The sequence below is a fragment of the Rhopalosiphum padi genome, chromosome 3, assembly GCF_020882245.1.
Source record: "Rhopalosiphum padi isolate XX-2018 chromosome 3, ASM2088224v1, whole genome shotgun sequence".
Taxonomy (NCBI): Eukaryota; Metazoa; Arthropoda; class Insecta; order Hemiptera; family Aphididae; genus Rhopalosiphum; species Rhopalosiphum padi.
In genome coordinates this window covers 80,870,171-80,886,462 of record NC_083599.1, presented here as the reverse complement: position 1 = coordinate 80,886,462, position 16,292 = coordinate 80,870,171, and the positions used below count along the sequence as shown (strand labels likewise).

The 16,292-nt window shown below is 30.1% G+C and overlaps 1 protein-coding gene across 1 annotated transcript; it reads left to right on the top strand.

Annotated features, from left to right (window-relative positions):
• The first annotated feature begins 12,247 nt into the window (after positions 1 to 12,247).
• On the top strand, positions 12,248 to 15,740 carry LOC132926113 (uncharacterized). The gene is made up of 2 exons (XM_060990453.1): positions 12,248 to 12,447; positions 14,651 to 15,740. The coding sequence occupies exons 1-2, from the start codon at positions 12,248 to 12,250 to the stop codon at positions 15,738 to 15,740; spliced, it is 1,290 nt and encodes a 429-aa protein (XP_060846436.1).
• Positions 15,741 to 16,292: the final 552 nt, after the last annotated feature.

The window sequence follows — 16,292 nt, the reverse complement described above, 5'->3', positions numbered from 1 at the left end:
CACGGTGGAATTCATCATTTGACGTTGTAAAAAAAATAATTGCTCATAAAGAGACTGTAATATCCTCATTTAATGATTTGAAACTTCAACAACTAAAAAAAAAAGATTGGTTATTTTTAGAAGAGTACTGTTTGGTTATGGAATTGCTTGCTATTTCACTTGATAAGATACAAGCAGAAAAATCTTGTTTTCTGGGATATGTTGCACCTACGATAATATCATTAAGACTTTTATTAATTCAGCAAACCAATTTAACATATTGCAGATGTTTAGCGTTATCAATTATTAAAAGTCTAGAAAAAAGATTTAATTTTATATTTGATTTAGAAAATATAAAAGCAAGCCATATATTATTGCTTCAATATCACATCCTAAGTTTAAGCTTTAGTGGGTTCCTGCTAGATATTTAACTGTATGTAAAAATATTTTTTATTTGAATGTAATTCTATGAATTCAGATTCTAATGAAAAATTATTCATTGATTTAGTGATGAAGAATTTTATGGTATTTTAACACGGAGTAAATATTCACTAGATCATTCTGCTGCTGAAAGTGTTGACTTTAATAATTATACTAGTTATGGTACAACTGTACAAGTACTATCGTATTTTGATTCGAAAAACAAAGACCTTAGTATGTTCAACACATTTCCATCAGTCAAAATAGTTTTTTTTAAATATAATACCACTCTACCGTCTTCAGCGCCCGTGGAAAGACTTTTTAGTAGTGGATACCAAATCTTAACACCGAGAAGAAATAGGCTTCAGGATAAGACTTTCGAAATGTTACTTTGTTGTAGGTGCTTAATGAAAGACAATTGTTAATATATAAAATATATTATAACTTTTTTTTTATGTTTATGAAGTTTTTTATTTTTTATTAATAGGTATTTAAATAACCTAACCATCACGTTCAAAAACGGTTCTCCTTGCATAATTTCCCGTTCAAAAAACGACATCCGACTTCATCATTTCCTCAACAATAAACAACGCCAACACCCCCAATACTTGCAACATCAATGGATTCTACCAGAATTGTCGCGGCCTTCGTACTAAACTTGTAAATTTTAATTGTAATACTTCATGTTTTAACTATGTCTTTATTGCTCTTACGGAAACTTGGCTCTCTAATAATTTTTACTCTTCTGAGCTTGGTCTCGATTATTACAATATATATAGATGCGACAGGTCTCCCACAAACCAGCACCTGTAATCGCGGTGGTGGTGTGTTAGTAGGTGTTCGTAAAGACATAGATTCTTCCCCCCTTATTATACCTTATAATAATGTTGAGCAATTATTTGTCCGCTTCTCTCATAACTCCTTAAATATTATAATTTGTAGTGTTTCATGGTCAAAAGATGCACATGGCCTATGTTTTCTATCTCAAACAATCTCTGAATATACTTCCATTCCTGAAAGACTTGCCATTCACGGATTCTTCCAACATAACTACATATTAAATTCTCACCACTCTCTTCTCGATCTTATATTCTTTAACCTTAGTTCCATAACTGTTAAACATGCTCTTGACCCTGCCGTGCCTGCCGACACTTACCATCCACCTCTCTCACTCTCTATAAATCTCCCCATGCTTCCCTCAAATTATTTTATAACTTTAGTAAGGCAGATTACATGCAGATCACTAATTTCTTTAACTATTTCAATTGGAAAAGAACCTTTCTGTCATACTCCCCTGATGATTCCATGTCTGTCTTCCTTGATGCTCTCCATTATTCAATTTTAACTTTTGTTCCTAAAATCTCTATTCGCCCTTTCCACTTTCCCGTCTTGGTACACTAAGGAGCTCAAAGAACTAGTGTTTGCTAAGTCTCGCGCTCATGCCAAATTTAAGTCATCCCAGCTATTATCAGATTACAAGCATTTTTCACTACTTCGCGCTAAATTTAAATTCATCTCCAAACAATGGTACCGTAATTTTGTCTCACGTACAGAGTCCTCCCTATCACACAACCCACAATACTTTTGGAGTTTTATTAGAAAAAACCGCTTTTCTCAATCTATACCTTCATGTGTTTCACTACATGGTAAACAAAGTACATCTCTTTCCGATACTGCTAACCTTTTTGCTTCATATTTTTCTTCTGTGTTCACCCAGCCTTCACCGACTCCATCCCAAACATTACATCCTATCTGCCTCTTTCCGCTCCCGTCTAATGCCTATTTTTCGATTAGTGACGTCCACAAATGCTTACGTTTCTTCGCAATATTAAGTCTGTTGGTCCTGATGGTATCCAGGGTGATTTCTTGTACAAACTTCGATCTGTTCTAGCAGAACCATTATGGTTATTGTTTAGGCATTCTATTGACTCGGGTATTTTTCCGTCTGCACCTAAACTTGGCTCAATTAGACCCATATTTAAGTCTGGTGATTCAACTGATGTTTCAAATTATCGTCCCATAACTATTCTCCCTCATTTATCCAAAATATTTGAAACGCTTGTTCTTAACTCGATTCGCTCTTCCTTGAATCATATCCTAATTGATGAGCAGCATGGCTTCCGTCCTGGTAGATCAACTATTACTTGTAACCTTAGTCTTCATTCATATATATATGATTCTTTTCGCGATAACTGCCAAGTAGATGTAATCTACACAGATTTCTCCAAGGCTTTCGATCGTGTTGATCATAATCATCTTATGACAACTCTAGACTCTATAGGAATCGGCGAACCACTACTATCCTGGTTTCGCTCTTACATTACAAATAGGATCCAATGGGTAACTGTTTATTCCACCTCTTCGGACCACTTTACCCCCTCCTCAGGTGTACCAAAAGGTGCTGTTCTTTCTCCACTTCTGTTTGCCTTATTCGTAAACTCAGCGGACACCGTCCTCCAGCATGCCAAACTTCTTATCTTTGCAGATGATATGAAAATCTTTTTTCGTATAAAATCCATCTCTGACTGTCACCTTCTTCAAACGACCTTCAGCGACTAGTTGCGTGGGGTGAATCTTTGGGGCTAGCTCTTAATATAACTAAATGTTCAGTAATGACTTTTTGTCGTATTAATGCTGTAATCGAGCATACTTACTCCGTAAACAATACCGCCTTAACAACCTGTAATAATTATGTAAATGATTTAGGATTTACTCTCACACGGAACCTGTGCCCTAATATGCACATTCAGATAATATGTTGTAAAGCTCTTAAACTACTAGGTTTCATAAACCGTGTCTCTTCAGACTTTCACTTGCTCTCCCCTCTAAAAACTCTTTTCTGCTCCCTAGTCCGTCCCATCCTTGAGTATGGTTCCGTCCTCTGGGACCCGTCCACTGCTTCCGCACGTAGTATGATAGAAAGGGTTCAAAGAAAATTCCTCCGTCAAGCTGCTTACAAATTAAATGTAGTCTGTCCACCTCACGATTACACGCCAATCCAACGCCTCTTTTCCTTGGAAAGCCTCACCGATCGTCGTCATTCAGCTAAATTGACATTTCTATCTAATCTTCTTTCATCTAAAATTGACAGTCCTGAATCACTATCCCGTGTTTCATTTAATGTCCCCTCCCGCCGTACACGATCATCTGTTCCATTTCATATACCTTTCTCTTCCTCAAACTACTATCTTAACTCACCTCACCGATCATCCGTCTTATGCGCATTGCCAACACTGACCCTTCATTCCATTCTCTCTCTAAAATTTGAGCCTCGTTCCTAAACTTTTAAAACTATTATTATTATTACTATTATATTCATGTATTAAAGGGTTCGTCCCGTATTGTAAAAAAAAAAAAAAAAAAGGCGTTGTATATAATGGCCTTCGTATATTGGGCAATGTATATAATATAATATTTAAAAGAAAAGTATTGCCAAAATATAATGAGCACTATATATTTATACTATAATATTTTTTATTTATATTATTAGAAAATAAAATTTTATTTTTATTTTTACATCACTTATTTTCGCAGGTACTGCTTTGGTGGCATTTTGATGTGTATAGTCGCATAATTTTTCTTTGCAAATCATAAATTGGTTTCTACTGTATAAAGTTGAAAGACGACCTTCCTTAGTCCTGATTTCGTATATCAAAGCCAGATTAAACAATGATTATTATTTGTAAATTTGGATTAGTTAGTATATTTTTTCATTTGTTCTTATCGGTTTTCTTACAATGGGGCAATCCACATGTATGTTTTATTTTAGCTATACCTTTAAGAATAAAATCTATTCGTGATAATAGAACTGAATCGCTTAAAAATTTAAAAGTTCAAGCCGCTATAATGAAGCAAGCTTCTGAGAATCGATTCTGTCCCGGTGAAATAGGCCAGTCAATGACGATTAAGATTCCAGACGTCGATAGGGCCCGTAGTGATTTTAGAAACATTATTGGAGTTATTCTTTCGGGTGACTACAAACATTTTACTTGTATTATTAAAATTTCAGATAAAATAATAAAATAAATTTATTATATATTTGCAGTTAACAATAATATGTACGAAATTGGGACTAAGGAAGGTCATCTTTCGACTTTATACAGTAGGAACCAATTTGTGATTTGCAAATAAAAATTTCTAGAAGTCGATGATGTGCCACAAACCAAAATTTCACTCCGTGAGACGGCACGGAAATTTTATAATTTGGGTGGTCAGGGCTGCGACCGATGTACATGTGTACAAAAATGTAAAACACGGAAGTGCAAGTGTAAAGCAGCTGAGCGGCTATGCATATCTAAATGCCACCAAAGCATTTTTTTTTTTTAGCATTTGATTGATTAGCATTAATTTCTACTATGGTTTTTTCGTCAATTATTCCATCTACATTATGGTATCATACAATATAGTATTGTACATTTATACATCATATTTTATAAGTAAACATTTAAATAATTTATATGATATATTACGAACCGGGAGTTGCAGCTAAGAATGAAAAATCTTTGTCTATAAATAAACCACAAGGTTTAATCTGAATTCCTGCATACATTTCTTCAAATTTCATTTTAGCAACCCCTTCCATATCTCTGCCATACTGAACTGACCTTATTTTTTTTTATTATTTAAAAATGCTCAAAAATTATAATTGATTCATTTTTAGATATTATGTTCTTACTTAGAGGTAAAACTGGAATATAAAATTGAATAAACTGTACTTTTACAGCTAGTATTTGCGCGCATCTTACAAATACGACCGAAATTACTAGCTGTAAGTCTGCAAAGTCTTTCTCGTTTCCAAATATTATTATGAGCTTGATCTCTAGTCTCTCGTTCAATTTTAATACGATCAACTTCCCCTAGTTTTCTAAAAGACAATGTGAATTAAATGTTAAATTATAGGTGTCTATATATTTTTATTTGTTAATGTGTAAATCTAAATTGTATATAATATTGAGATATTTATAATAATATTACTTGACTAATTGATTCATTTCATTCACAAACTCTATAGATTTGATGTCTTTTAGAATGTCTAATTTGTCTGCATTTCCATAATTCTCGTCAGCATTTTTACTAAAATTCAATCGTTTTTGGTTTTAGATTTGATTTTTTATTTGACAAAACTTTTCTTTTTTTTTGACATGTATATCTTTTTTCTAATGCTCTTTTTAAAAATTTTTTACTGACGACTCCTAGAAGTCATTTAATTATTTGTTGTGTAATAATTATTATAAGCATTATTTAATATTTACCATCGTTAAATAAAAATAATACCTGGAACCATTTGTGTTATGTTTTTTCGTACTGTTCTCAAATATTCCGAGGAATTAAAACTGACAACAGCAGCATAAATACGTGTACTATAAGAACTTTTTTGTGTAAAATTAATTCTTTTTCCTCCTAAGAATTTATTGATAACGCTGTTGAATTGTTCGCATATATTATTGTCTACATCTAATAGTAAGCTCTTGGCATTGTTAGATAAACGAGACACAACTATTTCAATTTCCCGTGAGATAACCTGGTTTTTTATTTTATTATTTGATTGTATTGACTTTTTGTTACAAAAATATGATGAGCAGTTTTCATGAATATCAAATATTCGATGATTAGGAGCATTAGCAATATCAAATTTGAGGCCTAGAACATAGTAATAAGCAACGTAATATGTTTGATAAATTAATTTATTACACAAGGTAATATTTTCAAGTGAGTACACTCATTATTTCGAAAACCGAAAATGAATATAACGTTTTTGAAAATATTTTACTTACATAGTTAAAACTCGACATAAAATAACATTTTAAAAAAAGCGGGTAAGTGGGTATCGCTTTGCGGTACATGGATCACTATTATATTTTATAGAAGTGTTAAATTTGAATGTAATGATAGGTATCATTGCATATACGAAAGCGATTCTGAACGGAGATGATTTTGACGAATCTTTATCAATATTTGAACTTCAAATGTTAATAAAAAAAAAAACCGTGCCTATATGTGTTCTTATAATTTTTTAATCATTATAAGAATAAATTGTGAGAAACTTTGTAATAAATTTTCAAGTATTTTGACTCGGCCAAAAAAATTATATCGACACTTCAAAAAATACATTATCAGAAAAATCGAAAATATAGTATTGTCTATAAATAGCCCAAAAAAAGTTACAATATTTTGAAAATTAAATAATGTAAAGAACATGCCAATCTAAATAACTGGTGAAATTTTCAAGTATCTACGACTTATACTTTTTGAATAATCACAATTATTTAAAATCGTTTGAGCACAAATCGTTATCGTTACGCGATTTCGTAAAAATTTAAAATTCAAACGCTCATAACATTTTGATTTTTCCTACAATGACATTTCGAGTTTTCTCTATAGCTACTTGAAGGAAAACTTATAAAAAACTTAATGTTAAATTTTTTATCCTTAGATATAAAAACAAAAAAATTTTTGATTTTTCAACTTCAAAATTACTTACTTGTAAATTTTGGCGATTTTGACATATTTCGTAAAAATTTTATTTATTAACGCTTATAAAAAAAAAAATTGTGACTAACGATCAGCATAGGATAATTGATATTATTGCATGTATATATTGATAATAATTAATTGTCTATTATGATTATATTCTAATTAACAGATTTTGATTTTTTCCTAATATTGTTTATCGACATTTTTATAAAAAAAAATACACTTAATTTTAAAATCAATAACAATTTTTTTTTTTTAGAATGCTTTTTATCGTTATAATTTGTCCCTTGGATCTTTCTGTAAATATATAATTTTAGTTGATAAGTTTTTAATTAATATTAAAGTTGTACCGGCAATTTTTTGATGTAAAGGCTTGTCTTCAGCTTTTCTAAATTTAATAGGACAAGTTATATCTGTTCGCATCCTTATTATGTTGTTTGATATTTTTTTTCGGATTTCAATTGGAAATTCGGTTCTTTTAGTCAAGGACATCATTTTTTGTGAATAGTTGCGCAATAAATGATTTCTGCATTCTATTTTTTCAACTCTTAACATCTGTCCATAGGGAAGTATTTCGTGTAATCTTTTTGTGACACTACTGTCTCCATCACCTAGTATATATTAATATTAAAATTATTTAAATATTGTTTTTGATGATTCCATTTTAAAGGTTGATCGTTTTTATTTCTCTAATTTCTTACCAATTAATTTAGAGAATTTTACACCGTGCATCTCTATACTGTTTTTAAACCCTTCTGCTATAGCATCGGCTTCTATGCTAGTAGCTCCTTGTTTCCAATTTAAAAAACTAACATGATCTGGTGTTGTAGTGTTTTTATTTATTGCTTTCTCACATATTACACAATAACGATTGCGTACACCAACAAATAGGATTTTTTTAATTTGGAAGCCTATTATACGTGCCTGAAAATGTTTAATTTTATTCAAAATTAAATTATACTATGATTATAATTACTTACTACTCCAGAAAAAGCGTCATATTTTGTTTTGTAGCTTCTTTTAGAACACTGCCCATCAGCTACAACGGTTATTAGAGGGATGCCATCTGTATCAACATTACCTAAATCCAAAGCTATTTTTTTTTCTTCTTCACCGGCTTTTTGCATTTCTGCCCAAGCTGTATTTTTGATTTCTTTTTGTAAAATGTTTTCAATACTAATATATGATTTAGGAGCCATTGATGGTATTTCTATTCCAGCACAAAATTAATTTACCTGAGTATAGCCAATACCTATCACAAGATGTTATATTAATATTATTTTTACATTTTAACCGATGCGATAAATGTTGTTTAGAATAATGTGTGATTTATTTGAATCCAATGATATAATATCATTGTATAAGAAAAACGATTCTGAATGAAGATGCATAGTCAGTCACCCTACCTATTATGATATTATTGTAAATAACGTAATTTATATATTATAATCTATTTACGTGAAACCTTATTTTAAATATTTTATAAATTTTTAACTACAAAATAATTTTAAATTTATGATTTGATAAATTTAGCCAAAATTTGAATTTGAAATACTTATAAAAAAATGTGTGACTATTAATTACTGGGAATTTTGACCTCCCCAATGTACCAACTAGATTCAATTTCCCATCATGCAAAAGCTGGTATTGCATAAATATTCCCGTTTTTCCGATGCTTTTTGGAGTTTTTTCTGACGATTTTGAAAACTAATTTTTCTTTATAACTAGGTAGTAGATATTTAAATTTAAGAAAGTTCACATTTTTACGAATTCGTTAAAATTGCAAAAATGTGTAAGTTATTTTATGTAGAACGTCAAACGATATTTCGTAAAAAAATTTTTATGAGCGTTTGAAGTATAAATTTGTATACAACACATCAAAACGATTGAATTATGCAAAGTTCCTTGCATAAATTGTTGAAATAGCAGTTTAAAAATATTATTTCATTTATTAGCATTTAAGATCCCAACTTTGACATAATTCATCAAAATCATAAACATTAAAATATGTTCAATTTTAACAGCTTAGGATTGAAAATGTAAAACACAGTTTCTGAAGTAGTTTATGTTTTAATATTGTACCATACTCACCGATAGCTATTGAACTGTTGACTACAGATTTATTAATTGACCAGTTAGTCGTAGGTGAATTTTTCACGGATTTTATTTTTTGTTTTATGTTACACATTTACAATTAAACCAATATTCAGAATAAAATCCTAAACGAATCTCATATAAAAAATCCATATTCATAAAATTGCATCCAAATCACCATCGTGATTATTATTTTGAATTTGATTGAATACATAAGATATATCAACAATTCTATTCCCAGATATTTCATTGTGTGTTTCACTTTAAAATTTACATACATAAGTCAATAGGTGAAGATATTTTTAAAACAGAGAATTACAATGTAAAATATAAAAATAAAACATAGGTACGTGTTATATAAATTTTCAGTTTCTGTATCAGTATCAACGGCTAATTTATGAGTTTTTATAATTGATTCTAAATTGATATCTTCACACAATACATTTTCGTTACATAAATCTTTAGCTTCTGTATCAACAGCTAATTTATGAGATTCCATAATATCTAAATTATTATCCTCTTCGCACAATACATTTTTAACCGGACTTAAATAACTAATGCCAGTCATAGAAGTATCATTTACTAATAAGTTTACCCTGCACAATACATTTAGAAAAGTCTAAAATAATTAATTTAGCAAATTTAAATGTATGGAAATATACTTTTACAGTAATACACGTAATATTCGTATAATAATACACGATTACTTACATTGGCGATGAGTGAATGTATGAGCATGTTGATGTACTTGGTTGATTGTCAATTAAATTACCAGATTTCGATAATACATTATTAGAAGTGTCTTCCAAGATAAATTGTCTTGAGCTAAATATTTATACAATAATACTTAAAAAATACGTAAAATAAAATACTATCTAAGTTTACGTTATTGATAAATTTAATAAGTACCTACCTAATAAAAATATAATAAATATTATGAATATTGTAACCATCAAAATTACTTGAAAAAATAAAATAATTAGGAATACACGAACTTACTTGTTAATTTTATTGTAACGTCGATGTACAACTGCACTGCCACTTAGCCTTTTTTTGCCGGTTGTTGGTTTTTTTTATTTGCCATAAATTACGAACAAAATATAAACAAAACAGTAAAGAGTAAAGACTTGTATAACATTTATGTATAATGCGGTATAGCATGTAGTACCAACTACCAAGTGTTATCGGCTAGTCAAATACTCAAAAATAAGAGTGAAGACTAGTCTAAATTCTAACGTTGTTGGATTATTCTATAAGTTAATATTATAATAACAATAGCTCTATAATCTATTGTAATAATATGACGTCATAATTATTGTTTTCCGTAATATACATTGTGATTGTGTAGTGTAACAAATATTATATTATTGAAAAAATGCATGCGGGACCGGGTTCTCACTTATCATTCTGGCGGTGCTATTTTTATCACTCGGACAAGTTGTATTGAACTTATAAGTGGGAGTTGCCACCGCGCCACCACCACACACCAACGCATAACCACCAAAGACCGACGTTGGAAATTAGTAAATTACAGTCCCGCAAGGAGCAGCACTAGACGGGAAAAATAACCGATTTACACCGTCTAAACATGCTCAAAGATTAGATCATTAAATTCAAAGTTACACACACAAGAATAGTTTTAGGACAAAAACACCTATGAACAAAATTAAAGATAACTATATTGTTGAGGGCCCCACGTAGCTATTTTTCTGTATTCAAAATAAATAGCTCAATATAACGTTAAGAAGTTCCGATTTTTTCTACATTTTCAGATGACTATAACTTTCATAAAATTAAGATTTTGAAAAAAGGCTACATGGAGCCCTCAATAATATAGTTATCTTTAATTTTGTTCATAGGTGTTGTTTGTCCTTAAACTCTCCTAGACCGATTTATTTGGAATCTAGGCGAGAATGTTTTTGATACTGAAAACGCCGGTTATACGTCCTCTTAATCTAGATAATTAAGCAATTAATTATCTTTTATCTGTATCTAGATAAATTATAACCAATTATCTTTTATCTTTATCTAGATAAATATTTTGTTATCTTTGCTCAACACTGCTTGTACGCAAATCGTCCAGCTCATTGAAATTACTAGGAAAATGAACAAATTTATTAAATATAGCTGAATTGGAAAACGCATTTGTCACTTATTCAATAATTCTACTAACTGAAGGTTGTCACAAATACATGTCAATTTTCACCAACATCTATTTGATAACTTCCAGCAAAAAAAAACTAGTAAGCAACAATAACCTAAAATAATTTATAAAATGCATATTTTATACATTTTGTTAAACTGTATTATTATTGTATATAATATGTAGATACTTTAGGTATTAGTTTATAGATTAGAAATTATTTATTAGGTATATATCTATAATATTTACTCTCAATCAATTCCCTTCAATATAATTACCTTTTAGATACCATGTTATAATATATATAATTGTATACTGACAAGGATAGTTGGATGTCTCGGCATATTCTATGCTCTAAGCAGTAGCGGTTTTGGGGGTGAGGCAAGTTAGGCGCCGCCTAACCTACAATTTTAAGTAAAAAAATACGCAAAAAGTATCATTTTTGGCCCACCGATAGCATATATTTCGATATTAATTTTTAACGTTTTTATGATTTTATTTGAGAAAAAATTCCTCTGCATGTTTAATAATATGATTTATCATATTTTATTATATCGTAAATGGTAAATCATATTATCATTTAGTGTTTATTACCAAAAAATAGTGATAAACCGATAAGAAATGAATGAAATAATTATTACGTAAACAAACGCTGGTGTTTCAACCGCGGCAATGTTCCGATGACGTCAGCAGCTGAGGCTCCGTTCATTCCGCCTCGGAGTATGGTACTATTGTGTACATGAATTATTACACACACAAGCGTATGTACGCGAATGCACGCGACCATTAAATAAGAAGAGTTGCGCATGCGCAATGAACATCGGAGGCTCGACTAACATTACCTTATATACTAAAAATAGACGTGGTATACAGGAATTATGGTCAGCCGGCATTTCAACGTAAAAACACATTATCAGTAAAGTTGTTATTGTTACAGTCGAGACGGGACATTCCTAATTAAACCGTTGTCCGTTGTAATATCTGTTGATAATAATTTTATATATATCATTAGTCATTTGACATTTCTGTATTGTTCAAATTGTCGCTACTCGCTTGGGTCTTACGTTAGTTCGTTAAAATTATTTACGAGTGCTGCAGTTTTTTTTGTTAAACATTACTTTAATTACTGTTGGAGTTATGTATCCAGTGACAGACGTGGTAGCCATGTTGTTGGAGACGCCGTTTCGAGGTTGGAATTCTGATACTAAAAATGATTTACTAAAAGTTGGTAAGCCAATTCCGATTTTGTCAGCCTTGGCTCCTGACAAGAAACTAAGTAAGGTATTCTGTAGGTCATTTAATTCAAAAATTATTTTGTTGGCCATGTTTGTTGTTGGGTAAAATGAAGTCTGTGTGGAATACTACTGGGTATTATGATTTAAAAAATTTATCTAGGGGTATTCAAAAACATCAATCATCAAAAGAACATATTCATAATCATTTAGGATTAAAAAACCAAGAAAAAAATTGTTTTAATATACTATATGTTGTTAATGAACATGGTAATTTGTTTAAAAAAATTATAATTATTTTTATGTTTTTAAATTACATTTATTGTGAATTCTAATGTTGTATGGGGGGGGGAGGGATTGATACTTAGGTTGCCTCACCAAAAAAATGCTACCAGAACCGCGCCACTGGCTCTAAGTATAAAAATAAAAAATATAAAATAACTAAGACAATTTTGAAAGGAGGTAATAAAGAACTTGAGTAATAAGTCTGGGATGTAGACATACCTACAAATTAAAAATTGAAACGGGTTGTACTATTAATTTTATATAGATCATTACTAAATAATTATTTAACTCCCCCCTCAACTTAATTTTAGCAATTACAGCCTAATTAATTGAAAACCAGAAAATGATTTTTTTTTTTATTAATTTAATTACATTTATTCAGTTAGAATATTTTATAGATATACGTATAGTATCAAGAAATAGAAAAAAAACATTTTTATAATCATTTTAAGGAAAAGCAAAAAAAAAAGGATTTAGAATATTTCATTCGTTTTCATTGTTTCTATTCACTAATTTCTGGAGTGCATTGGCAATTTTTTCCTTTGCTATAACCGATCTCTCCTTAAGTTTTTCTATATTTTGGAAGTGTTTAATTTTTGCCTTATAATAATTTTTAAACATTTCATTGCGTTCATTGCTCGCCTCACCCAATACTCCTACGGCCGTTATAGTCTTTGTTAGTTTTTCTTTTTTTGTTTCACGATGTTTCTTTCTACTAAAATAATTAATATAAAACTTATAAAAGTACATTACATATTTTTAATAATTTAATTTAATTTATTATACATAATGTTCTTCATATTAAAGAAGAGAAAATTTATTTATTTTATAGTAACATTTAAGAGGATACTCTTATTTATTAATTGTCTCTGTCTTTCTAATGTACATCATAACAAATTTTTGTTCAGCAGGACATATTTTTTGATGTTAGATTTAATATTAGAGTTATTACCTATTATCTAAATTAAGGGTAAGAACATTCTCTATACAATGACATATGCTTTTAATGATATTAATATTTTAAAGTGGGTTTATGAACATTTTACATAGCTGTTATTTTAAAGTGAGTTACAGTCAAGGGTGGATTCAGGTGGGGGGGGGGCACGTGCTACCCCGTTGGATAAAAATAATATTAAAAAACATACATTTTTATCATACTGTTTATTTTTTTGGTGGGGGACTATATCTATATTATATAATTTTTCCTATAAAGTGCCCCGACCGTTAATACATACTGGATCCGCCCTTGGTTACAGCTATGTAAAATATTACAACTTTAAAATGATAATGTCAAAAAAAGCATATGACATTTTTTAGATAATATTTTTACCTTTGAATTTGATAATAGGTAAATTGACTCTAATATTAAAGTTAACATCATAAAATGAACACATTGACAACCACTGACCCTGAAAGTGGGACACTCGTAGAATCAAAAAATTCACTAAACCTAGAAGAGCATATTGAACAACAAATTATTCAGAAATATGAACATTTGTTACTAAATACAAAATGTGTTAGTGACGTGGAAATTGGCCACCCTTAACAGATAAAATTCGAACTTATATTGTTGAACAGAAACCGTATCATCTTGACATAAATCATTACTTTCCATTAAATGTAGATGGGAGGCATTTTGATGGTAAATGGTTTTTTAAATATTTACCGAATGGTAAACATGTGAGAAGACAGTAGTTAGTGTATAGTGTTAGTAAAGACGCTCTATTTTGTTTTCCATGTTTGTTTTCCAAAAACAAGAACCATAAGCGAAAATCTCAATTTTGTGACGACGGTTTTACCAATTGACAACACTTAAATCCTCGAATTTCAGAACATGAATTAAGTGATTTCCATCGAAAATGTTTTATAGATTGGAAGGAGTTTGAAAAACGATTAAAAGATGGTAAAACTATTGATAATGATTTACAAGAAGTCATTCAAAATGAAAAAAAAAATGGCGTAATATACTTAAAACAATAAATAATGTCATTTTGTTTTGCGCTAAAAATAATTTGCCATTAAGAGGTTCATCTGACAAAGTTGGCGATGATAATTGTGGAATTTTTCTCGGCTTAATCGAATTAATAAGTCAGTATGATCCTTTATTAGCTGAACATGTAAATAATGTCAAACAAAGTTACAATAACGATAAAGTTATTAGTTATTTTTCTCCTATTATTCAAAATGAACTAGTTATAATTTTGGGCCAACAAGTTAAAGATGAAATATTGAATAGAATAAATAAATCTAAATATTTTTCCATTCTCTTTGATTGTTCACCAGACGTTTCTCACCAAGAGCAATTAACTGAAATAATTAGATATGTACACATTGATAATGGAGAAGTATCAATAGAAGAATCATTTATTGACTTTATCATAAGCCACGAGAAAACGGGATTAGGACTAGCCGATGAAATATCAAGTAAATTGAAAGAAGATGGATTAAACATCAAGGATTGCAGAGGACAAGGCTTTGATAATGGTGCCAACATGGCTGGAGTTCATAATGGAGTTCAGATTCATATTATTTCCAAAAATGATTTGGCTATATTTGTTCCATGTGCTGCTCACAGTTTAAACTTAATTGGCGTACATGCGGCACAAACTTCTCCAACTATTATAACGTTCTTTGGTGTTATTCAAAAACTATTTACATATTTCTCTCGGTCATTATCAAGATGGGAAAAAATTAAAAATATACTAAAAATAATATTAAAATCACATTGTGAGACCCGTTGGTCTACTAAAAAACAAGCTGTAAGTGTACTTAAAAATAATATAAAAGGTGTTTATGAAGTATTAAAACGATTTTCTGAGGATTCTAAACTTAATAATGATACAAAAGTAGGTGCTAAACATTTATTATACCAAATAAATTTAAAATTTGTATGTTTACTTAATCTATTGTATTTAGTATTAAACCAAATAGACTACGTCAATATTGCATTGCAAACTAAAGACCAAATCATAGATGTAGCTGTTAAAATAATGAATGGTTTAATAAAATCAATTCAAGAAATAAGGGAAAATAGTTTTCAAAAAGGTCTGTGTGAAGCAAAAGATATGGCCAAGTCCTTGAATATTTCATCAGAATTTACCAACAAACGTTAACTTATAACTGAACATACCACTGTTGAATCAAAAGACAGAGAAAATAAAAGTTATGAATCTACAGAAAATAAATTTAGAGCTCAATGTTTTGAAGCATTAGATTCTATACTATCGAGTTTATGTTGGAGGTTTGAAAAAATGTCTCAAATTGCATCTGATTTTAATTTTTTGTCTGGTAACTTATTATCAACTATGGGGTCTGAAAAAATAAAACTCTGGGTTAATGATTTAGCATTGAAGTATGATCGAGATTTACAGTCCATTCCACGAGAGAATAATCAGTCAGCCGACCAGTTTTCGTCGGTATTCGCGCATGTCACCCCACTCTAGAGACCGCGTCCAAACGGCGACGTGGGCGCTCGGAGTGTTTCGTTTCACGTCGGCGCTCCGCGTGTTTCGATTCACGCTTGGGGCGCCGGGCGCCACAACTCAATTCATGATCTCTATACTAATATTAGGACAAATGAATTTAGTGGATACATTTTTTAAAAATGTTGACTATGCAGAGTCAAAATTTAAAAGAGTATTTTTAATACGTTCGTTATTTAAAAA

Bases quoted from the DNA above. Each gene is read 5' to 3' on its own strand.
- LOC132926113 (XM_060990453.1), top strand. From the start codon at position 12,248: ATGTATCCAGTGACAGACGTGGTAGCCATGTTGTTGGAGACGCCGTTT. The intron at 12,448-14,650 runs GTAAAATGAAGT...TTTGCCATTAAG, and splicing joins TTGGCCATGTTTGTTGTTGG to AGGTTCATCTGACAAAGTTG.